Source organism: Schistocerca cancellata, chromosome 3, assembly GCF_023864275.1.
Source record: "Schistocerca cancellata isolate TAMUIC-IGC-003103 chromosome 3, iqSchCanc2.1, whole genome shotgun sequence".
Classification (NCBI taxonomy): Eukaryota; Metazoa; Arthropoda; class Insecta; order Orthoptera; family Acrididae; genus Schistocerca; species Schistocerca cancellata.
In genome coordinates, this window is record NC_064628.1 from 363,064,433 (window position 1) to 363,090,774 (window position 26,342).

The 26,342-nt window shown below is 38.9% G+C and overlaps 1 protein-coding gene across 2 annotated transcripts; it reads left to right on the forward strand.

Moving 5' to 3' along the window:
• The first annotated feature begins 381 nt into the window (after positions 1-381).
• On the forward strand, positions 382-17,063 carry LOC126175052 (ribonucleoside-diphosphate reductase subunit M2). Of its 2 annotated transcripts, none has more exons than XM_049921564.1 (7): positions 382-495; positions 967-1,044; positions 1,127-1,312; positions 1,581-1,816; positions 1,902-2,130; positions 2,212-2,430; positions 16,533-17,063. In XM_049921564.1, exons 1-7 carry the CDS (start codon positions 490-492, stop codon positions 16,683-16,685), a joined length of 1,107 nt encoding a protein of 368 aa, XP_049777521.1. In that variant the 5' UTR covers positions 382-489; the 3' UTR covers positions 16,686-17,063. The 2 variants fall into 2 exon arrangements, with proteins under 2 accessions (XP_049777521.1, XP_049777520.1); XM_049921563.1 differs by lacking the exon at positions 382-495 and adding an exon at positions 580-876.
• Positions 17,064-26,342: the final 9,279 nt, after the last annotated feature.

The window sequence follows — 26,342 nt, forward strand, 5'->3', positions numbered from 1 at the left end:
CCAACAGCACGACCATTACGAAGTCATGTGCTCTCTATGGCAGCGATCAAAGATACGATTCGTAGGCAATTACTGTCGTTAACTCGTGTTTAAACATTCATTAACGACTAGTAAATGCATGTGGAAAAAAACTAAGGTTCAGTGTGACATTCGAAATGCCACGTAAAAAAATGAACTAATGAATCAAATCGTACTTCGCATATTCACCAAGAAGTCCTACTTGTCTTGAAATATCATTAATTATAATCGGTATTATGTATACTTTATAACAAATTCTAGAAATATCAATTATGTGGCGATATATTTTATAATATAATTTGAACTATTTACAAGGTAAATCCACACTTCGAGTAACAACATCGGAGAACTGTTCTAGCTTTCAGGTACTCTTTGACACTGTGACGTCTTCGAAACAACAATTCGGCGGGAACATCGTTAACTGGTTCCCGGCAAAATTTATAAAGTGGCGGGACTGAACGTTGCCAAATTATGATGGTCAGTGTGAGATTGTGCATTGGATTAAATGATGCATTGTTTCTTTATGATTGTACTTCCCTATGATAAAAAGTAATATTACATGTAATGGGCAAAGGTTATTGCATAAGGTTTTTGTTGGGGCTATGAAGCGCAGTGTTTGGGAAAATTGGCTTCTCTGTACTAACACCAGCTGAGACCTTAAGCTCCTATTGGTAGGCATGCTTGTTTCCCGCCTTTTTCGTGTTTATAACTAGGGAGCATGCACTTACCTGGTCAGTTTGGCTTGGGTTTCTGCTGTGGTGCAGTCTAAGTGTAAACGTTGTTAAGATGCCTTTCCAAGCGGTTGATGATAAAGAAAATGTGCCGCTTACTCTGTCTCCATTAAAGATTAATCCTAATGTAAGTATTGTATTCATTTTATTATTCTGAGGGGAGTTTCTACATGTTGTGCTGACTTGTTTTCCAACGACTAATTACTTCATTTCTTAGGTGAATTCGAGCGGAAAGCATCGAAATGCAGTTTTGGATGTGACAACGCGGCACAATATAGCACAACAAATCAGCTTCGTAAGGAAGACAATTTTATTTCAATGCTTAGTTATGTTTTGAATATTGTTGTTTAGAGTATTTTACAGTATATGTTTTACAGGGGGACGAGAATTTCATTGAGAAAGACAAGAAATCTTTCAGAAAATTCGATATTCAGCTGGAACCCTTATTGAGGGAGAACCCAAGAAGATTTGTCATCTTCCCGATTCAGTATCATGATATCTGGGCTATGTACAAAAAAGCAGAAGCATCGTTTTGGACGGCTGAAGAAGTAGACTTATCGAAGGTACGTCTCTTTAAGTATTAGTTCGGTGTTTTTTGTTCCAAGGCATAGTGTGAATGATTACCGTTTCCCACATTAAAGCTGAAGATGAACTGCAACATAGTACTCTTAGCTACGTTGAACTAACTTAAATTAACGTATCATACTCGAACATTCGCTATAATTTTCCTCGTTATGGTTAGCGTGTAGCTGTTTAACTATGTTAAGTCATGGTCGCCCCGTAGTATTTCAAACAGGAACATTCTATTTAATTTGCATATTTATTTCATAGGACTTGGTTCACTGGCAGCAGCTTAAACCTGAAGAAAGGCATTTTATTTCCCACGTCCTTGCTTTCTTTGCTGCTAGTGATGGAATTGTTAATGAGAACCTGGTTGAAAGATTTAGCCAAGAAGTGCAAGTAACAGAAGCAAGATGTTTTTATGGTTTCCAAATTGCTATGGAAAATGTGCATTCCGAAATGTATAGTCTTCTCATTGATACATATATCAAGGATTCTGCTGAAAGGTTTGTGATAAAATTCCATTATTACTGGAGCATATATATGAATCAATGAATGAATAGTTTTGAGTGTCCTATGTTTCTTTTCCAGAGAGTTTCTTTTCAATGCAATTGAAACGCTCCCATGTGTAAAGAAGAAAGCTGATTGGGCACTCAGGTGGATTGCTGATGAATCTGCAACATTTGCAGAACGTGTAATTGCATTTGCTGCTGTGGAAGGCATATTCTTTTCTGGCAGTTTTGCAGCTATTTTCTGGCTCAAGAAAAGAGGTTTAATGCCAGGCCTTACATTTAGCAATGAACTTATTTCAAGGGATGAGGTAAATTTTACAAATAAATGAGTGTTTAAGTATATGTTATAAATGTTAGTTTTTGTTATTTATAAGTATTTCCTATTGCAGGGCCTGCATTGTGACTTTGCATGCCTCATGTTTAAGCATGTTGTTCAGAAGCCCACTGAAGTGGAAATAACTAATATTATTAAGGATGCTGTTCAAATAGAACAAGAATTTTTAACAGAGGCATTGCCTGTAGCAATGATAGGCATGAACTGTGACCTTATGAAGAAGTACATTGAATTTGTTGCTGACAGACTTCTTGTGGAGTTAGGCTGTCCAAAGGTAAGTTTGCCCTTCTAGTTAAAGAACTTAAATGGTAGTCCTTCCACCTTGGTTAAGCTGATGTTTCATTAACAATGAGTGTAACCCTTTGCTCAACTGTCACGTTTTATATAGTAGTGCAGCTATGAAAACTAAGGTGGTTTTAAATTGATACAAAATTGTAATGTAATGTTTATTATAGTCTTTCAGTAAAACCTACTGAGTGCTTGTTGTGAAAATGGGAGATAATTACAAATGTTTCTATGTTGTCTCTTAGAATTAGTGGTAAACATGATTCATTAGGCCAACAGATTGGCTGCCTTGTTGCATGTGATGACTTCATGGCAGTCAGTGTTAAATACTGTGACATAGTTATGATGCTGTGTGAGGGTAGGGGCAGAACTCTTTCACCAATTCCGAGTTTTGGCTCGGAAGACCGTGTCAACTCAGATTTATCTTTGTTTCTTCTAGTTTTACTCAGTCAAGTCTTTCCATTCTTGAAATTGTCAATTTTATAACCTGTCACTCTGTATAAAAAAAAAAAAAAAAAAAAATTCCCCCCTTCCCCTTCTTTATATTTCAGCCCATTCAAAAGTCTCATTGTGATGAACTGACTCCAGTTCTATTTCAATAGCTTCTCTCAATTGTTGAGAATTCAGGCCACTCATAGAATCTTCATCTGTTCTAGGTTCATTATTAAAAGAATGTGCTACACAAATTTCATAACGGTATTCCTTAGGTTTAGGTCTATAAGAAGAATGTTTTCTTCACGTTCCGGAATTTCGATGTTCTTAGAATTGTTTGTTGCCATCTTACACAACCAGTCTCTGGCAGCTGAAACCAGACTAATCATATTTTGACTTTCTAATTGCTTAGATTTGGGTTCTTCCCTTTCCACCCTCCATAGGGATTTCTATTTTCTACTGCTATAGGAAGCAATAGATTGGTCAAATACATAGCTGTCAAAATGGCATCCAGCCAAAAACATAACAAAGTATCAGTTAACATACTCCTTGCTTTTCAGCAGAGTCCTATTTCTCTACAACCTCATCCTAGTGTGGGCTGGATAGTGTTAATCTTCTTTCCCACTTCTCTTCCTAACATATTGCAATTAAGTTCTCAAAAATATCACAGACCTGATCTTTAGAACTTACAAAAATTTAACTGCGTCTTCTAGTCATCTATTGAGGTAAATGTGTATTAACTGAAAGATGTCTGTGGTTTTGCTTTTATTACATTTAAAAGTGTCATGTAGACTTTCCATTGTACACATGCATCAAAGTTCTCTGCATTTACTTCAATCTTCCATTTATTACTGTACCATTTAATAGTGACATGCTGTTCCTGTTCAGTTGTCAAAGTCTGTGGCATAAGAAATATTTTCCAGAGTACACAGAATGGTTTACATCTTCCTGTGTCTAGCAGCATTTGACTTTAAAGTTCACCTAATATCTGTCTCTGTAGCTGTAATGAATCAACGGAACTGTCAGATTCCACCCGTCTGCTTTGACCTGTGATGTAATAGTGTTGTGTACTATGTCCCCCCCAGTAGCTGAGTGGTCAGTGCGACACTGTCAATCCAAAGGGCCCGGGTTCGATTCCTGGCTGGGTCGGAGATTTTCTCCGCTCAGGGACTGGGTTTTGTGTTGTCCTAATCATCATTTCATCCCCATCGACGCGCAAGTCGCTGAAGTGGTGTCAAATCAAAAGACTTGCACCAGGCGAACGGTCTACCTGACGGGAGGCCCTCGTCACACGACATTTAATTTCATTACAGCTCAAGAGTTCTCGTGTTGGTTGTGTTTTTGTTTGGTGTACATTTATGTGCTGAATGTAATGAGTCATAGTGGATTCATTTGAGTCTTTGTTGTGACAGTTGTAATGTTGCTGTGAGTGTACATAGTTGGTGGATAACGGAGTTTGAAAGTGTTTCCACTGAAATCAAAACAATAAGTCTAGGTCACAAAAAGGGAGGGAATTTGTGGATTTGATGGAATATATTCAGAAGGCGAGCACTTCAGTTTTGAATGCATTTTCGTCCTACCGGGGTTTGGGGAAGAGGGGTTATGATCGATTAATTCTTAATTACTCTATTGAGTTCAAGGATTGTGAAACTGTGGCTTGTACTAACAAGACAGATGTTTTGGGGGAGGGTGGAAGAGGTGATCTTCCGACCTGCAGTATCACTTTGATGATGATGGCAGAAGAGGATCCCTGTGAAATTTCTTTTCTTTTGGTAGGGGGGGGGGGAGAGGTCTGTGGGGTTGTTAGTTAAGGGGGGGTGTTGGGGAGAGGTTGTTGTTGAGTTAATGGGGTGGCTTGTCGGTGGGTAGGGGAATTCGTTGAATGGTGATGTGGGTGAGTTGTAGGTGGTGTGAAAGTGTCTGTTTTTGTTGCGTTCACGTGTGGTGGCAAACTTAGATCATGTTGCTGGATGCTGTTGTCGATAAGTAATTTTTGTTTTGGGTTTATTTTATAGTAATTGTGGTGCTTGTGTGTATTTATGGTAGGTTGATTGTCTTTTGATTGCTGTGGTGATGTCAGATTTTTCGGTTGGTGTTTTGATCCCACTTTCTGTAGTTGCAGATGTTGGGGGTTTGTAGGAATAGAAAGAAGAGTTTGAGCTATATAGGTTGAGGGAAATGTCACATACCCGTGATTTTCGTTGGTGTAGTGGAATGCTGTAGCTCTGGCTTTCTTTTTGTGATAATGTTTGCTTTGGGATCATGCAGTGTGGTTTTTTATTACTGTCAGTTTTAGTGTTCGTTGACACATGTATGTACTGACATCATTTCACCGTATTGGATACACTGAAAGTAGCAGTTTCAGCCATATTGGTGACGACGTGGGTCAGAGCAGTTTGATGGAATCGGATACTTCTGTAATGCTGTTATAATTACCCCATACTGGTCAAATATTTGTTGCTCGATTCATATCAAAGGTTACTCTGCTGTCCTCGCTTACAAATAACACTTTCAGAGGGTATTTTTGCTTTGTAATGGTCAGTTTAAGAAAATGGAAGTTTTTCTCGGCAGGTACTTTTTGCTTTATTGAAGTAGTGATATTATTAGCCTGTAATTAAAGATATTTACAATTTGATTTGTTTTCAAGATATACAAAGTTAGTTAATAAATTGTTGCATTTTACTTCTGGTAATTTCTGCTTAGTTTTTCACTTACATTGAGCAATAGTCTACTAGCACATTTTTGGTTCCATCCTTCATTAGGCACTGATATTGCTGTCTGTTACACTGCTTTGCACAACTATACTCCTCTCATATTCTGATATCTGCATATGTTGTACACACGCCTGCCTAAAACTAGTTGCTGTCTGAGTAAATAGAATGAAATTCGTGAAGATATTACACCCTGTTGTCAACATACCCCTGTTTACATTTTTGCTGACTGCATAGTGCGATTACGGTAACAGTGCCATACATTCGTCCATTGGCTACAAAAGTTTCCAGTTTTAGCATTTCCATATGGATATTTGTGACCAATTTGCATAACTGCTTCACATCCTTTGTGACGCATTTCCCTTTAATGTATATTGACGATGGATATCAGTCATGATTGAAATGTCTTCCCATTGGTGCCTTGTTATGTACGATATGGTCTTCAGCTCTGATTGCAGTAATAAGCTATTCTCAAAATTGCCATATTAAGTAGTAGTTTTTCTCCAGTCAATGTGTATTCTGTTATATTTAATGTCAGGATGTCCTTTCACCTACATAAATTTTAACTGAGATTTTCATTTTCCTTGTTAGCCCGTATTAATTATTTATTTTTATTTGATCTTGTGTCATCTTCTGTACTCTATAGCACAAGTCAAAATACAATGCAGACAAAATGACACACATTTTTCACATTGGAATGATACAGAAATTAAATAATCATTACACATTCAATCTAGGTAATTTTGTAATTTGTGATACGGAAATTGGCTGCTCATCATGTGGCAAGAGATGCTGAGCCACAGATACACAGCAAAATGATTGTCACAATACAAGCTTTCGGCCATAGCCATAATGTTATATCCCGTGAATAATTCCTATAGACAATACATATGTATTATCACATTTATGCAGTTTATTTACTATGTGCATGTTTGCTATTTTACGTTAGTCAGATAAAGGTAATGTTTGCTATGATCTGTAATTTTACTTTAGAGTATATACAGTGTTCACTTAACTTGCTGAAAAATTCATTAAAAGTAGAAATTGTGGTTCATCACAAATAAGACACTTGCCTGGTAGGCAGACATTCTGGTATGAGATAAGAATATTGCACTTTCTTGTTTCATGGTGATTTACAGAGCTGTTTAATTTAGAAGCATTGGGTGGTTTAAATCTTCTTCTGAAGAAAATTGCTACATGAAAATTAAAGAGCATAAGGTTGAGGATGTTAAATCTTTCAAAAAGAGAATGACAATATCTTTGTTGCAAATAATGCTAACAGCTCGGTTTTGCATTTCGAATATAGTTTGCCTACCTGGCGAATTTCTCCAGAATGAGTCCATATCTGATTGCAGACTGGAAACTCGCATGATACCCCTGTGGTACTGTTTTTCTATTTCCACTTCAGTTCAGTATCAGCAGCATAGAGCAAATAGGTGACAGCTCACCTGTTAGGCTGGTTGTGTGTGTTCCCTAGTTTTTCAAATGGTTTATAATGAGATTATTTGTTTCAAACCAATCTGACAGTTACACCAATATGTTACCTGCTGGTAGCTGAGTCTGTTGATGTGCATAGTTCCTAAGCGTGTCCTGATGCAGCGGAACTACAGGTTTTTTCTAGATTACTAGACCCTACTATATTAACAGTAAAACGAAAATTGGCTATTTGCACTATTGTTCAAAGTGTTACTGACACATCTGTGTTTGAGTTAATCTTAAGGGGATACACACATTAAAGACAAAGCTTCAAGGGTTATTTTTCATCTTTTAGATTATACATTTTTATGATAGTGATGCTAGGAGTAATTGCCCTTCACAAAAGTGAGATAAAATCTAGAGTGATTTTACATGTTATTGACTTCTGTATGGAAAAGTCTGAAGTATTCTGTTGTGCAGAGAGATACATTGCCATCAGAGCTGACACCAGTTTCTTTCTTGCTTGTTTTGACATAAATTCTCAAATCAAATCTTGGAAACCTGTGTTGGATGCTGCTGCATCACGATATTGACCTGTGAAAAAAAAATCACATAAAGACAAATAAGATACAACTAAATTTAAATTACAGCAGCGGTATCTGTAGCAATGTTATTTAAATGGAAAGATTTTTACCAGGCTGCAGATTACCTGAATAGTTGTCTTCTTCAGGCTGTACCACTCGGATATTTCTCCCTGTGATAAAGAATAATTTGGTTCTTCCTCTTGAGCTTCCACGATGTCTTGTGTGCTCTACAAATGTGACCTATTAGTAACAGAATTACAAGAAACTGCAGAATGTAAAGAATACACTGTAGACTTCGTGAGGACACATTGGCTGTCAATTGTCACATTATCATTTAAGTTTGCTTCGAAATAATTCTAGTAGTTAACAGAAAGCAGGGCCTGTCAAGATACAGATAGCGAGATGCCCATACGTTCTTCTCGTACAAAATAGGTACAGATTTTGAGTGGTAAGCAGTGTGTGTGTGTGTGTGTGTGTGTGTGTGTGTGTGTGTGTGTGTGTGTGTGTGGAAAATTGCGACTGAGCTATACTTTTGGTGCTGTTTTATATAAAGATCAGTGGTCAAAGGGTCAAGGTTTCAGAATACTGTAATACTTTTGCACTGAGTTTTTCACCTGCACTTTTTAGGACAACTTAATTTCTTGTTACGTAAGAAAGATCTTCTAAGGTACCAGGTGTTCAGGCATCAGTCCTGGGAAGGTGTGCAGTCTTCATAGTTGAAGACTCTACTCCATAGGTCATGGTAGGGAAGATAGTTCGGATGAGGATGAGCTTTGGCTCAACAGTGAAGAGGTATCCTTGCAGATGTGAAAGTTTTGCTGTGCTGTTCCTCAAAATTGAGATACAGAAGTGTGGATTTCATTAAGGGTGTTCCCTAGAGTGTGCAATATTCACTCTCACAAAATAAATATGAAATGAACTGCAATGTTGAAGGTCTCTCTTCCCACAAGATACCTTCAACATTTCAGGTTTGTGTGCATGGTTGTTTCTTGTGTGAATGTTGCTTCTCTTTGGGGTGCCCCTTAGCTTAAATAATTATTTAAGTTATCATTGGATGTTAAAGCTTGAGGAACTTAGTTATTATGTTTTGGCTTCTCACTGCTGTTGTTTCTTGGAGATAAAAAAAAAAACTGGGCACCTGCAGTTCTGCACTAATAGAGTAGCTTGACTGGCAATCTGCTAACAGTCCTCAAACTGGCACCACTTGCTTCTGCAGTAATATCCTGAGATTTGGTAACATCTGTGATAGGCCGACCGTTTTATACTTAACGTTTGTAGAAAGCATGTATCCTGTAATGATCTCTCTCCCTTGTTTATATAGAATCTGTCACTTGCCAACGTTAACAAGCCATAAGAACTCGTACCAAATAGTAGAAGCCCCTAAGTAACTCCCTAAGATGACATTTAATGGTCACACTGGCTAAAACATTCACAGCAGGAATGCTCAGAGAACTTCTGAATGGTTGTTGGAGAATGTGTGGCATCAGGTACACACAAGAAGCCTAAACCAAAGCAGTCATTTGTGACTACTGTTCGTATAGCGTTTCATCTGGTCTTAGCAAGTCACTCGTGTCAGCTATTGTAGGATATTACCATTATGTTCTGTGGGTCAGTAATTATTATAAGCAATTGCTTATGTGCTATACAACAAGTGTGACGTCTTGGCAATTGCTGACAATTAAATACTACAATTACATTGTAGTGGGAGGGGGGTTGGGTGGGTGTTGTGTGTTTCAAATCGTTTCCAGTTAAAAATGTCATTCAGGGTGATAGAGAGCTGTCCTAACCACTATGAACAGTGAAAATAATTAGGAATTAAGTTTTTGTCTACTCAGTACATTCTTATGATTAAGCTTATGGAAAAGTCTTCATGAGTTAACTGTAAAATCTTCCTCTGAAACAAAAATCATAGGCGGATGTTGTTATATCTCGTTATATCCCAGATCGATTTGAGAGATTGTAATGAGTGTGGGTACTTGCTGTATACTCATATGAAGTAAAAGGACAATGTAGAGTCTGAAGAACACCAAACAAGACATCTGTGTACCAGAGCATACACACACCATCTAATACAAGTAATAAAAAACACACTATATTACATGTAACAAGTCTTCTCTCTCGTTGGTCCATTGCATCACCATTGTCGCCACACCACACACCGCTGTCCTGTTTCTATGATGATATGAGGGCGTAGCACTGCAGTTCAAAACAGTTGGTGCACTATAACCTGGAGCTCCTTAAGTGGCTTTTATTCTGCCTATTGGTTCATGTAGGTGGTGGTGGTGGTGGTGGTAGGAACCGCATACTGTAACAGGCTGTGGTACCTGTGACTGTTGAGGGCTTACATTATTCATACCGAAATCCTCTACGTGCTGACTTAAAGTGGTCAGTGGAAACTGTATCCTTTTGTCCATTGTCACGGACAAAGGTTTTGTTTGAACCATGCAGTACTTTTAAGTGGACGCTTGTATACAGGGGAGAATGGTGGCTTAACTGCCTTTCACAAGCCCGGACTAAAAGCAGGAACCAAAGTCTTTGCAACAATGGACAGGCTTTGAATTGTGATGCACAGGGGTGTGGAGGCGTGTTTGTATAAGATTGCAATTCGTGTAGGAAAAATTTTGTCACCAAATTGTATGTGGGGCATGGGGCAAGGAGAAAAGAAATTGCCCGAACTTCCAGAGCTTTGCCATAAACATGTTTGTGGGGAACAGCTGCTGCCTTCCTTTTAGGTTGTATGCGGGCAAAGAAAACCCTGTGGCGGAAATCGGGATAAGATTCAGTGACAGTCCAGGGTGGACTTCAAGGTACAGTGTAGGTGCTGTACCATTTCATTAATCACGGGATGGTCATTAGTAGTGCGGATGAGGCGACAACCACACAAATAAAATACCTTTGCAAATATTTGTCTTAAATTGTTTGCCCCGGTCTGTAGTAATAGCATGAGGATGCCAAAACATGAAAACCATGTAGCGATGAAAGCCCAAGTAATGAAAGAAATAGAAATATTCAAAATTTGACTAGCTTCAGGTCAATGTGTAACTCTGTCGATAACTGTTAAAAAAGTAACGCAAACACTGTGAAGCAAGAAGAGGGCCTAAAATCTAAAAGTTGATATGGTTAAGAAACAGGAACAGGTACATGGTGTGATGACAAAGCATGTCAGACTACTTTACCAGCAAGCAATTTTGTGGTAGCTTTGATTCCTGGGTGAGCTAGGTCATGATATGTGTTAAAAATTGGGTGGCACCATCAAATAGGGGTGAGGAGGCATACCTTGTTGCAAGATCTAGCACACCACACACTTCGTTTAGATCCTTGCAGAGGGAGGAGCTGCAGATGCAATCTTGTGGATGATGGACCTTGAATACACTGCAGGAGGAGGGGGTTGGATTCTTTATCGGTGGCCACAGCATCCCAATTGATAGCTGTGAGCAGTGCACAATCCCGTGACAAGCAGTCAGCCATGACATAGGTATGGCAGGTGATGTGCCTGATGGTGGTGAACTGCACAATGTAATCAATGTGGCGGTATGGATGAGGCGAATTGAACTTTGTAATTCGGTGAAATAGGGATGTGAGTGGCTTATGTTCTGTGAACATTGTAAAAATGTACCCTTCAAGCCATGGTCTGAAATAATTGGTCAGAAAAATTGCAAACTGTTGTCTGTTAAAGGCAATCCAATGCTATTCTTATTGCAACATATATATGAAAGAGTGAACCATTAAAGCCAGAGGTGCCCCTTGGATGGATGTACCAGTAAGGTAGCATTGTCAAGTGCCAGTTTTATAGTGTTAGTGGCAGAAGTCTCCACAGGAGTCCACGTAACACCTGTTTCCACAGGTGCATTTGCCAGGAAGCAGAAGGTTGAGAATGCCATCCATGTAACAGCATAAATAGTTGTTAGGTTTGTACTGCATGGGGGAGGCTGAAATGCATTGTTTTGTGTTGAGGAGCCCAGTTGGCATAGTTGTGGCAGTTATATGCGTACCTTCTCTGCCATTAGTATGTCAGAAAAGCTTTTGCAGAGTCAGTAACACTGAAGATGCACGAGCCCACTACATTTAAGTTAGTCCCCATTACATTCAAAAGTGGGTAATTACCCAGAATTGTACAGAAATTAAGGCCTTTATACTTGACACCCAAGTGCCATGTCTCATTTTTTCCCCCTCTCCTTAACCATGTGCAAAGAATCGGCCAATGAGCTGAGAGATAAAGATCGTGAACATTCTGAAACATCTTAGTGAGATACTTGTGCCACAAGCATGAGACAACTCTCTTGCAGGTGACTTATCTGAGCAGAGGAAACAGTCAGCATCTTCTCATGTGCAGTCAGCATGGATATGGATGCAGGAACGGTAACAAATTCTACTGTTGCGATAACATTGGTGTGGTCGTTGCAGGTATCCTAGTGATGGAGCCCCATGGCATCACTCATAATGCTATACAGTGTGGTAGCAGTAGGAGGAGAACATGGCACTTGGCAAAGATGTATGCATTAGGGGACAGAAAAAAATGAATGCATAAGATTGCAACTTTATCACCAAGCAGATAGATTATGGCTCACCACAGCAATCAAAGGTAAACTGCACTGCTACAAATTCATCAATGTGGGAGCCATTAGCTGCTGTCGGAATAGGCACTTTCGAGTAGAATGGTGCACCGTATATGACTTATGTAAACGCTGATTTCCAGTGTGCCTGTCCATTACAAAATGTCTGATTCCATCACTGTGGATACAGTTGTCTACATCTTGTAGGTACTTAAAGTGACCTCAATGAGTAAGCACACCTACTGGCACTCACTCGGGATGTTTGGGTAGACACACAATGTAGTAAAACATTACAAAACCAGCCCCATTTGCACGCACGGCTGTTGGAAGATGTGGCCTTAACGGTTCCACCTGCCTTTATTTCTTCAGTTGTTGATTGTCAACATACTGCATTGTTACACTGGCTGAAAAATGAGGTTTGTAATTTGGGCACTGGCTATGGTAAATAAAGTAGCTGACACATGCACAGTTGCATTTCACTGCCGTCTATGTTGACAACACGCTAATAATACAGTGATATATGACCAATGCACTATTGTTCTAACTTTTGATAAGCGTCTTTAATAGTTAGCAGGTGAACCATCCACATACTCCTACAATAGATTACTGTTGATCTACGTGCAGTGAAAGCCTAACCACAAAGTTCTCGAAGAATAGAAAGGTACATGCGGAGCAAACACTGTCACTGTTCTAATGCATAGCCTAATTGTGTAACACTTATTACACAGTTAAGTTAATGCATTGTTGTCATTCTGCCAAACACAGGTCCCTCCTGTGAAACTCGGCTGTGGACTGACTGTTTCATGATCAAAAAATCGGGCCCTTATATATCCTCACATTAATAGGTGTTGAAACTACATATTGTTTGAAGTTAAATTTACAGAAATCGCAATTAAAACTTCATTAAATTAACTGAATACATCGAAAAATTGGTTCTTTTTAAGTTTCTTCTACTACAAGGGTTAAGCCGAATTATTTGTTTAAATGATGAAGTTAACATATATGGTTCCACAAACAATACTTCTGACGAAACTGGAAATTACTTTCGAATTAAGGGCTGGCTTTGCTAACATGTTTTTGAATAGATCCAAATAAATACTTCAAGAGTACTATTAGTTCGTCTTCCAAATGTTTATAATTATTACAGAATTGATATTTGTTTATACTTCATCAGTATAATTTAAGTTACGAAACAATTACTGATCTTGCCCTATAATGAAATAGATTAACTAGGAATAGTCAAAATAAATTGGAAAGTCATACACACATAAAATTAAGCAAGAAATTAGATCTGGTGTTATATTCTTTAAAACTGAGGTCCAGTCTTTATCTTTTATGAAAATGCAGATTATATTCATGTATGTTACTGGCAAATAGTTAGAAGTAACAAAACGAATTTAAGGAGGCAGATTGCAAAACAAGAGGGGGATTGCAATTATCCCAGCTTGCTTCGTCGCAAACTGCATCCTGCTGTCGCTGCACCTGGCATTAGGTGGGCAAATATGGTCCATAGATGGTTGCAGATTTGGAGTGGGTGCTGGCGGAGAAACAGTGCTCCATGAAACAACTGGGGCTGTAATGCTTGGTTTGGGGCTGCTCACCATATCATAAGATTTCACTTCACACAAACTTGGATTTGCGTAAACAATAGGCACAGTGTCTGCTTTTCGTGCTAGTTAAGTCAATTTGTAGGTCTTGAAATGACAATGTTGTCCAAACGGGTAGTGGCAAACCTATGAACCATAAAAGCTCTATTGCTTGTCCATATAACAGGCCTTGTTCTGTCGACAAATGCAGGGGGCAGCAGAGCACTTCAGAGAGGAAGTATCAGTTGCAGCCTCAGTCTACGTGATTTTTTTTTTTTGTAAGCTGCAATTCTGGGCCAGCACGAAATGTTCAGAGATGGTGTTCCGAAGAACAGCAGAAGATTGATGTCGGACACATCTGTCAGTTTGCTAACCATAAGGTCCAGTTGCGAAATCATCATAATAAATTTCTCCATGTTGCAAGCGAAAAATGGTGCAACTTGCATTACGCACAATTGTCCGTTGGTTGGCCAGAAAAGTGGAATTCTTGTGTTCCTGATTCCCTTGCAAATACTGTTGTTAAAGGCTGTAGCTGGTGCCTTAGTTGATACCAGTTTTTGAAGTATGATGCTCCTCAGGAAGAGAGAGGCACTGTAGTGGCGTGTAGTATATATCAGTATGCACATAAAAGGTAAACAGTTCAGCTTTGGATCACCATTTGTGGGTACTTCCTGTATACTATTCATATTAAGTACACACACAGTTTAGAGACTAACACTTCATTACTCACTAATTACACTAGTACAGAGAACACAGCACAAGACATCTGTGTAATAGTGTCAATACAAAGAATAGGAAAACAGAAAAGACTTCATGCAATAGTCACATTAGCTCAAGAATAGTTACAGAATTGCCTCATGACATGAAGTGCTAAGTGATTTTAAAGAAAACAGTCTTTAGGTAATGGTTGAATGTGTTGCATGACAAGTTGGGAGGGGGGGGGGGCGGGGGGGAGAGACGAACAGTGTAATTGTTAATCTGAAGATATTGAAAGAGCTGCAAATTTACTTTCTGTACCATAGTGAGGCTTCCCCCCCCCCCCCCCCCCCCCCCCCCCCCCAAGAGTGTACTTAAATTGCTTCTTCCTAAAGCAGTTAATATTAAAAAAAGTCTGTGGCACTTCAGTATTCCACCAGGTTTTGTTGATTTAATATTATGAAACACAGTCAAACTTAACTAATGCTAAAGTTCAAAAGTACAGTAAATTGTTTTGAGCACGTAGAGATGATTCACAGATAACTCCCACAAGTGGAAGTTATGGCCATCAGAAATTTAGCAGGAAAAGTGACATAGCCAATGTATTACAACTTTGATTTGGTTGTATGCATTAAAGTTGTTAGGAATCGTGTGGTTTAACAATTGAAGTTAAATACAATCTGCTAGTTTGCTCACTCAAGAAGTGGTTGTAAAGTTATCGAACTTCCATATTTACAGTATGCTTCTGGACAGACCATTAATCATTTGTTTTTTCCTTGTAAGAAAGACATTATAAATATTAATAAAGGGGTTGGGCTGTTCCCTCTGAGTGTAGGGCAAGTCACCTACTGGGAACTTAGGGTATTGAGTTAATTATAGAACTTAAATTAATGGTTATAAATGTAAAAGTGGATATGGTATAACATCAGTAACATGGTACTAACCCTCAGCAGACTGTTGGTCTCTGGTTGTTTCTCAGCTGTTACTGGATTTGATGGGCATATGTGAATTAATGTACACTGGCCTACTGGGACTGATTTTCTATCACTTCATATTTATTTACACACAATGTTGCCTGTCTAATGTTTTGTAACAATGTCCAAATATTAGACCCATACATTACACCAATAAGCACCATATCATTAAATTCTCTGGTGGTGAACTTAACATGTTAATTTAAGCAGTTTAGGTATGGACTGCACATTCATGTAGCTAAAGACACAGCATAATGTAATGATCATGTAACACTAATTGCAGATTATGCAGTCTTCATCTTCACTGTTTGATACCTAACCACAGACTGACTCACTACAGGGGTAATATGCCTAATTGTATGCATGCATAACATCACAGATTACCTTTTGTTAAAATTTGTGCTTATTTCATATTAGTTAATGCTAAAACACAAGAAAATTAAGAAACAGGTGTAATAAATGATGGCCTTTTTAACTAAGATGCCCTGTGCTTATAAGCTATGCAATGAGGAAGGACAGTGTTGGCAGTGACATCAAAGCGTGTATGTGCATCGTACCTCTGTTCATTGTAGCATCCACGTTGTGTAGTAAACACAATGTGGCTTGTAAATGTGGAAGCTCAAGAAAATACTTCTTTCTTGCATCTGTTTTAGTTAATTGTAATCTTGGTGCTGCTCTCGCTGCCTGAGGAATTTTTGTGTATTGATTCAGTTATTGTTTATTGTACAATTAGGTTATTTTTGTCCAAAATTGTACAACGCCTTCGTTCATTTGGTTTACACTGTTGACAGAGAACAGAACAGTTCAGTTACATTGGCTGCACCTGATAACAGCAGTTATCAGACACAGCTCTCTCAGCAGTGAATCGATTATATCGTTCACTCATTTGCAAGATGGTGGACTATCATGTTGTACTTAAAGTGAATCTATAAATACTTCGTGCATAGTGTTACTAGAATTCCGTGTACTTATATTGTGTGTCGCGCATATAATAAAATTTTGTGGTATTTCTGAACTCATTAAATATGCTCCCTTTCTGTCGGTAGCATAAATCTTTTTATAGAGGCATACTTTTACATACCTGAGGTTACTTTTGAGACCCATTGCCAATAAAATAATATTCACGTTTTGTCTTTTAGGTATACTTTTCAGAAAACCCATTTGACTTCATGGAGCACATTTCCTTGGAGGGAAAGACTAATTTCTTTGAGAAGAAGGTAGGAGAGTACCAGAAGTGTGGTGTAATGGCAAGCAAAGAAGAAAATGTCTTCACACTAGATGCTGATTTCTGAAAAGTGATACTCTTTCCTTGTCCACCTGTGGTCCTTTGTAAATTTGTATATTTTATTATGTGTTTGTCTCTGCCATTGTTCTTGTGTGTCATTTGTGTAGTATTCATCAATCACCATTTCCACTCGTGTAACTTTACTTCCATACTGTCACTTTATGCATGTGTTTATTTATTTGGCTATAATTGAACAGACCGTATCTAAAGAGTTTGCACATGGAAAATTACTTCTCAAATGTCTCCTTATGGCTGGGACTTTCTATATGCAATTACCCAATTAACTGTATAGACAGGCTATAAGTGGCTTGTGTGAAAATGACTGTGCAATAATTTTTTACTTGTATATATTTCTATGAAATAAAATACAAAGATTTCAGTATTATGGACTTGTATTATTTAAATTTTACCTCATAGCTCTGTAAGTATATGGCAACAACATTGAAATTGCAACATGAATGCTATGATTTTAATATAGGAATGGTGTGCAGAGTAAATTTACCACTTATGCTTCGGAGCCCAACTAGGCACTAAACTATTGCAGCAATTTATTGGTCTGCCAGCCTGTAACAGGTGGGTACACAGGGAGAATATCACAACAGTTCTAAGACGTCATCCGGATGATGTAAGGCACGACAGGTAAGCCTTGGGTCATTCATTGTGATAACTGGTGGAAATTTTGGGTTACAGATATGTCATCTCCATAGTAAAGTAATTTTGCATGCAACTTAATTTTCATCAGTTGCGTATAAATGACTGAAGACTGGTGCAAATGGTAGTAACTCAAGAGTAAATCGTAGTTGATTGGAGAGTTGACATTTCCAGTCAATATAAAATACTACCTCTATTAGGTACCATTTCTACCATTGCAATAAGTTTTTGATATTGCACAGGATGGAGAAATTCTGTTGTAGGATTAAATTTTTAGTGCTGTAAAATTTAGAGATGCTGTTTTTCTTCCTTTAACTTGAACAATTATTTCATGGCTTCTGAGATACTTGGTGTAATGTGGGAAGCTCTTAACTCCAGACATATATGTAATTATATTTGTCTCTTTAACTTTGTAATAATACAGCACCTCATCAGTGAATTCTTGTATTGAATAATGTTTAGTGAATTCATTTTGAATTGTAAAATTGATCGGAGCTGTATTTTTAGTTTGTTAAACATCAGGAATCGGCATGGGTTTCGAAAAAGACGGTCATGTGAAACCCAGCTCGCGCTATTCGTCCACGAGACTCAGAGGGCCATAGACACGGGTTCACAGGTAGATGCAGTGTTTCTTGACTTCCGCAAGGCGTTCGATACAGTTCCCCACAGTCGTTTATTGAACAAAGTAAGAGCATATGGACTATCAGACCAATTGTGATTGGATTGAGGAGTTTCTAGATAACAGGACGCAGCATGTTATTCTCAATGGAGAGAAGTCTTCCGAAGTAAGAGTAATTTCAGGTGTGCCGCAGGGGAGTGTCATAGGACCGTTGCTATTCACAATATACATAAATGACCTGGTGGATGACATCGGAAGTTCACTGAGGCTTTTTGCAGATGATGCTGTGGTGTATCGAGAGGTTGTAACAATGGAAAATTGTACTGAAATGCAGGAGGATCTGCAGCGAATTGACGCATGGTGCAGGGAATGGCAACTGAATCTCAATGTAGACAAGTGTAATGTGCTGCGAATACACAGAAAGATAGATCCTTTATCATTTAGCTACAAAATAGCAGGTCAGCAACTGGAAGCAGTTAATACCATAAATTATCTGGGAGTACGCATTAGGAGTGATTTAAAATGGAATGATCATATAATGTTGATTGTCGGTAAAGCAGATGCCAGACTGACATTCATTGGAAGAATCCTAAGGAAATGCAATCCGAAAACAAAGGAAGTAGGTTACAGTACACCTGTTCGCCCACTGCTTGAATACTGCTCAGCAGTGTGGGATCCGTACCAGATAGGGTTGATACAAGACATAGAGAAGATCCAACGGAGAGCAGTGCGCTTCGTTACAGGATCATTTAGTAATCGCGAAAGCGTTACGGAGATGATAGATAAACTCCAGTGGAAGACTCTGCAGGAGAGACGCTCAGTAGCTCGGTACGGGCTTTTGTCAAAAGTTTCGAGAACATACCTTCACCGAAGAGTCAAGCAGTATATTGCTCCCTCCTACGTATATCTCGCGAAGAGACCATGAGGATAAAATCGGAGAGATTAGAGCCCACACAGAGGCATACCGACAATCCTTCTTTCCACGAACAATACGAGACTGGAATAGAAGGGAGAACCGATAGAGGTACTGAAGGTACCCTCCGCCACACACCGTCAGGTGGCTTGCGGAGTATGGATGTAGATGTAGAAGGTCATTTGCAATGGCAAAGTTCTTATTCTACCTGTTATTATTCTACTTCTTTTCAGTACTAAGTTTTTTTTTCTTTGTCTTTAAACTGTAGCCAAATAAACATGCAATATGTGTATAAATTGTACCCAAGACTATTGCATAATCTGAATTGTTCATGAAGTTTCCAGCTTGCTGAGTGTAGTTGCATATTTAATTTCTCTCAATATTTGTTGATAAAAAGTGATTTGCAACTGAAATTATCTTGGTGCCATGTGGCCAGAATTCATGATCTAATAAGTAAGGTCAAGGGGATTGGGACACCTAGTTTGATACCCTTAATTTCAACCTATGCAGTAACCAGCCCCCCCCCCCCCCCCCCCCTGTTGTACATCAAAATTTAAGTTTTTTATAAAAAGGAGAGGGGGAGAGAGTTACATTGTAACCAGTGATGGATGTAATCTTTGCTATGATGATAATGTAACTTCTAAATTCACAAAGTATCTGTTCTTGTACTATAGGCTGTGGGTAAGGCAGCAGTAAAAGTTCAAATTGACACATGCAAACACCAGTCCGTTGAGGTCCATGTCACGTGACTGTACACGAATCTTGAGCTGAAATGTCGACATTGTTACTGCTGTGGGTAAAATTGGTCCTAGTCAATGGTTTAACTGCCATCTTGCAACACTTTGGTGTTGTGAATACGTCTGGTTTGTAGCAAGCTTTTTAATGTCTTCTACAGAGAAAACATGTACAGCATAAAATTGCCTATTAAAGAGTCTTAATTGTAAAATTTACATCATGTAGTAATTCCATAATAATTGCATCTAGGAAAAAATCTCGTGTAGGGGTGTATTGAAAGTTTGAAACATTCATGTGTACATTAGAGATAATGTGGATGGGAAGTGAAGATTTATTTGTAATTCAGTGATTCCTTAACTGTAGTTTTCCTGATCAATTGCTGTTTGAGAAAGAGGTTCCCAAATAGAATCATGTTGGACAACTTGTTTGTGCATGAGTTTATTGCAGGAAAGGAATATGTGCTTGGAAATCACATGACAGCTTGCAGATCTGTAAATAAAGATATTGTGTAAAATAAGATGCTTCAATAATACTGTTTGATGTGTCAATAAAGAATTTGTGTAGCAATTGATGTCTGCCTGTAGACTTGCATTGAAATCTTGGAAGGCCTGGTGGAACAACATGTAGGCTGTCAGTCTGATGAGACTTGAATTGCTTGGCCTGATCAGTAGTGACAGAGAGGAATGATGTAGTGTGGGATCCACTCCATTCAGGATAACTCACCTACAGTTGCTGCCATTGTCTTGTATATGATACACTTCAGGCCAATGAGAGAGAGTCTGTTGCTGTCGGGCAATATTTGTAGCCTTCTGGCCATGGCAAAGGTCCAATGATATGGATGTGGACATGAACAGTGTTAACTTGGTGGGCGAAGGTACCTAGCAGAGCCATTATGTGCCAAGTTACTTTGTTGCACTAACAAGCAGTGCATTGGTGAACAAATGCCTTAGTCCTCTCCAATATTTGCGAAAATAAGTGCCTGCACCAGTCGCACAGCAGCCCATACTTATGGATGGGAGAAGCTACGAATAGACTAAATCATTTGGTAAAATCTGCCGTAGAAAACGGTTGCGCTTGTGACATTGATACATCACAGTATAGTGCTACGTTCAAGCTCGGTATTTGTATGTGTTGGAGCTGTAAGCCTGATGATGCTTCGAGGCATGCCTTCAGCTTGTCTCTTTCCTGGATGTTTAAGTGCTACAATGTAAAGTTACTTTGCGATGGCATTGGTGCAAAATAGTGCATCTGCGGGTCAATTCTGCTCACACAGAACATGCATTCACTGTGCGGTACCAATGGAAATACTATTGACAGTGCTGCTAAAGCAGAGTTGATAAAACACAGCCCTCTGAAATTCTGTGGGGGGAAAAGAAAACGAAGTATTGGAATCGTGAGCAGCTGCCAACATCAGTAACTTATCCATGGTGTAGTGAAGCAACTTAAATCGCTGAATGAAAGCAAGTCTTCTGGTTCAGATCACACATCTATTAAGTGTCTTTCAAAGTATGCTGATGCAGTAGCCCGATACTTGACAATAGTGCAAAATTGCTCACTTGATAAGATACATATCCAAAAACAGGAAAGTCTCGCAGACCACACAAATATTAAAGAAAGGTAGTAGGAGTAATGTAATAAATCACAGGTCCATATCATTAACGTTGACATGGCACAGGAGTTTGGAATGTGTAGTATGTTCAAATAGAAAGGTCTATTGATATGTACTGAACGGCTTTAAAAAACATTTTTGTGAAACAGCTAGCTCCTTACTCAGTATTGAGTGCTATTGTCAAAGGATTTCAGATTGATTCTGTATTTGTAGATTTTCAGAAGGCTTTTGACACCATACCTCACAAATGACTTGTAACCAAATTGCATGATTATGGAATATTATCTCAATTACGCGACTTGATTTGTTATTTATTGTCAGAGAAGTATGTTCGTGGTAACGCAGGAAGTCATTGAATAAAACAGATGAGATTTCTGGCATTACCCGAGGTAGTGTATAGGCACTAGGTGCTATGGTGTTTGTTATCAATATAATTGATTTAGAAGAAAATCTGAGCAGCTCTTTTAGGTTGTTGCAGATTCTGTTATCAACTAGTAAAGTCATCACAAGATCAAAACTATTTAGAAAAGATGTCTGTGTAGTGCAAGATATTACCAATTGGCCTGGAATAATGAAAAGTGTGAAGTCCTCAAATGAGTGATAAAAGGAATCCATTTAACTTCAGTTACATTGTAAGTCAGTCAAATCTGAAGGCTGGAAATTCAACTAAATACCTAGGAACTACAATTGTGAACAACTTAAATTGAAAAGAAAACGGAGAAAATGTGGGGAAAGCTGATCAAAGACTGTTTTATTGGCAGTAACTCCAGAGGATGCAACAGATCAAGCAAAGAGACTGCCAACACTACTCTTGTTTGCCCTCTTTTGAACCACTGCTGCAGAGTGTGGAATCCTTTCCAGGTAGGGTTAACGGAATATATCAAAGGATGTTCAAAGACGAGCAGCATGTTTTGTATTATTGAGAAATAGGTGAGTGTGTATCATGAATGTGATAACGGATTTGAGGTGGACATCATTAAAATGGGCATTTCTCGTTGTGGCAGGATCTTCTCATGAAATTTCAATCACCAACTTTCTCCTCTAAAAGTGAAATTTTTTTGTTGATGCAGACTTACCTAGGGGGAAACCATCATAACAAATTAGGGAAATCAGAGCTTGCACAGCAAGGTACAGGTGCTCGTCTTTTTTCCATGTGCTGTTAGAGAGTGGGATAATACGAACCATCTGCCAGGCCTTAAGTGCGATTTGCTGATTAGCCAAGTAAATGTAGATGAATGCCTGCAGTAAATTTTGCAATGAAGTCCAGATGTGGTAACTGGTGCAGCAACCCGCTTCTGACTGAAACCGAACAACACATTTAGATAGTGGTCTGTGAGAAGTGTAAAAGTCTACCTTTAAGCGTATGCCTGAATCTTTGGATTGAGGCATACATGACAGTGCTTCCATTTCTACATTGACCGGCTTGCATGAGGTGACAATGTGCATCGACTGAGTGCTACAAATCCATGTTTGTTTTGGGGCATTTTTTGTGTGCTTTGGATAGGGAATAAAATACACATTGTTTTATTTTATTGTATAAAATAGAAATAAAACTTCAAAGATGTATAAGTTACGTTAGGCAGTCATTGTAACTAGGTACATACAAAAATATAACAACGCTTTTTGTATTAAATGAGTATTTTTTGGTGGTAGGTTCATTATCCTCAATATTTGATGCAATTTTGTGAGCACACTTTCTTTTCATCAATTCAGGTTTGACTTCTTATTCAATCTATCTGGTGCAGCATAGTAGATCCCTTTTTTTTGCTGAGAGTCACCGGTGTAGGTTATACTTCAATTGTTTGAGATTTTTTTTACAATAAATGATATAGTACTTAGAATTTGTAGCTTCCACAAATCAGACCCAAACTTGGTGAGAATTTTTGTGTGTTCAGCATCTGAATTCCTTTGCAATACAACAGCAATACTTTGCCAGTAGGCTTTAGTATTTTGAACAGTACTGTAGGTTTTTATTGACACTTATGCTGTTGTCTTCTTGATTTATTGGAAGTTTAAGTGTATGGTACTTCACCTTATATAATGGTTTGGCTTGCTTTCATTATTTGCACTTGATTTTCTTGTGATATTTTCAAGAATGGTGCTGAAAATTGGCCACCCAAAGCGTATTTTGCAGTGGTGTCAATAAGAATCACTTAAATATAGCGGTGCCCTCCCCTCCCCTTGCATAGATGTTTACAATGTTGGCCCAAGCTTCATATGGATGAAATCACCTGTTGCCAATCTGCAAGTGACGACGTATTGATGAGGCTTCTCTTTTACAAAGTAAGTATTGTCATCCATACATTCAACATCTCTAATACTGCTCCTTCCGTGGTATTTGTTTTCCCCCCATACGCTAACATAAGACTTCTCGCATTCCCATTGGCAAATGAAATAAATCTTTCCTTGTGGTATGCTTCAAAGGTCTTTGCAGTGAAGTATACTAATGCGCACATTTTAAAACCTTCACAGTGCCATAGTTCTATGTCTAAAAATTCATATTTACGATTCACAGAAATATTTGATCTCTATGTGACAGTGGTAAACACCATTCAAACTGTCCCCACAAATTTGTTAGGTGTTTCTCGGACTTTTTACTCATCTGCACTTTCTCCTCATTTAATAAATCACACACACACTCTGACTTGTTGCGTTGCATTGGCACACAGTACAGTTTGGAATTTGCTCATAGCTGATTATTGGTAGTCTTCAATAATGTCATAGCTATGGAGGTAATTTCCTCCATGGTCCTGACACAGCCTACTAATTAGACTGTGGTCATAATCATTTTGCATTAACTGATGCCAAAGATCCTGATTAATGTGAAATATGCAGATAAGTTCATGGTGTGGGTTCCTGTAGTCATGTCCTATTTCATGAACCACGGGCAACGTATGAGTGGCCAAGTAAGTGGTCCCGACAGTCAGGATACCAGTTACTTTGGAAGAAGGCTGGGCATCTCGGACATATTCTGAGACGTGATCACCTTTTTGCTCATACGGCAAAGACTACCAAATCCACCGGTTAGTCCCTCAACCGTTAGGGGTAAAACCCAATGGGACTTGGGGCAAGTAAGGCTAGCAACCTGCTTCCCTGGTACTTTAAATATGATGCTGGCAACAATCAGAGCAAAATGCCTCGGACCTTTGGAGGTGACGGAGTCCCACCTCTAATGGTAATGAGATGGGGAGCTATTAATATCTATGGAGGCTACTCTGGGAAGAAGGTAGAGCTGGCAGAGGCTGCAAGTAAGATGGGGCTGGACGTTTTAGCTGTTAGTGACATTCGGGTAAGGGGTGAGAAAGAAGAGGAAGTGGGAGAATACAAGGTCTACCTGTCAGGAGTCAAAGCAGGAGTAGCACAATGGGATGTAGGGCTTTACATCAGGAAAGAAATGGAACCCAGCGTAGTTGCAATAAGGTATGTAAACAAACGACTGCTGTGGATAGATTTGACAGTGTCTAGCAAGAAAATTAGGATTGTGTCAGTATATTCGCATTGTGAAGGGCCAGATCAAGATAAGATGGATAGTTTTAATGAGGCACTCAGTGATGTAGTTGTTAGAGTAAAGGATAAGGACAATGTTCTGCTCATGGGTGATTTTAACGCCAGGATTGGAAATCGAACAGAAGGGTATGAAAAGGTTATGGGTAAATTTGGAGAGGATATGGAGGCCAACAGGAACGGGAAACAACTCTTGGATTTCTGTGCCAGTATGGGCGTAGTAATCACAAACTCCTTTTTTAAACATAAGAACATTCACCAGTATAGTTGGGAAGGCAGGGGAACCAGATCTGTCATTGACTATATAATAACAGATCAGGAATTTAGGAAGGCTGTGAGGGACACACGTGTATTCAGGGGATTCTTTGATGAAACTGATCATTATTTAATCTGCAGTGAAATTGGGACTGTGAGACCGAAAGTGCAGGAGGTCAGGTCCATATGTAGGAGGATAAGAGTGGAGAAACTTCAAGATAAGGAAATCAGGCACAAGTACATAACAGCGATCTCAGAAAGGTACCAGTTAGTTGAATGTAGTCAATTACAGTCATTGGAAAAGGAATGGGCAAGGTACAGGGACACAGTACTAGAAGTGGCTAAAGAATGTCTTGGAACAGTAGTGTGTAAAAGTAGGATGAAGCAAACAGCTTGGTGGAATGACACAGTCAAGGCAGCCTGTAACAGGAAAAAGAAGGCGTATCAAAAATGGCTACATACTAGAACTCAGGTAGACAGAGAAAGTTATGTTGAAGAAAGAAACAAAGCCAAACAGATAACTGCAGCATCCAAGAAGAAATCTTGGGAAGACTTTGGAAACAGGTTGGAGACTATGGGTCAAGCTGCTGGAAAACCATTCTGGAGTGTAATTAGCAGTCTTCGAAAGGGAGGTAAGAAGGAAATGACAAGTATTTTGGACAGGTCAGGAAAACTGCTGGTGAATCCGGTGGATGCCCTGGGCAGATGGAGGGAATATTTTGAAGAGTTGCTCAATGTAGGTGAAAATACGATCAGTTATGTTTCAGATTTCGAGGTAGAATGGGACAGGAATGATGATGGAAATAGGATCACATTTGAGGAAGTGGAGAAAATGGTCAATAGATTGCAGTGCAAAAAAGCATGTGGGGTGGATGAAATTAAGTCAGAACTCATCAAATACAGTGGAATGTCAGGTCTTAAATGGCTACACAGGATAATTGAAATGGCCTGGGAGTCGGGACAGGTTCCATCAGACTGGAAAAAAGCAGTAATCACACCAATCTTTAAACAAGGAAACAGAAAAGATTGTAACAACTACACAGGTATCTCTTTAATCAGCGTTGTGGGTAAAATCTTCTCAGGTATTGTTGAAAGGAAAGTGCGAGTATTAGTTGAGGACCAATTGGATGAAAATCAGTGTGGGTTTAGGCCTCTTAGAGGTTGTCAGGACCAGATCTTTAGCTTACGGCAAATAATGGAGAAGTGTTATGAGTGGAACAGGGAATTGTATCTATGCTTTATATATCTAGAAAAGGCATATGACCGGGTTCCTAGGAGGACGTTATTGTCTGTTCTACAAGATTATGGAATAGGAGGCAAACTTTTGCAAGCAATTAAAGGTCTTTACATGGATAGTCAGGCAGCAGTTAGAGTTGAC

Excerpts from the sequence above, each read along its gene's own strand:
- LOC126175052 (XM_049921563.1), top strand. The coding sequence starts at position 805 with ATGCCTTTCCAAGCGGTTGATGATAAAGAAAATGTGCCGCTTACTCTG. Across the intron at positions 1,313-1,580 it reads AAGAAGTAGACTTATCGAAG|GACTTGGTTCACTGGCAGCA; the intron begins GTACGTCTCTTT and ends TTTATTTCATAG. Across the intron at positions 1,817-1,901 it reads ATCAAGGATTCTGCTGAAAG|AGAGTTTCTTTTCAATGCAA; the intron begins GTTTGTGATAAA and ends TTTCTTTTCCAG.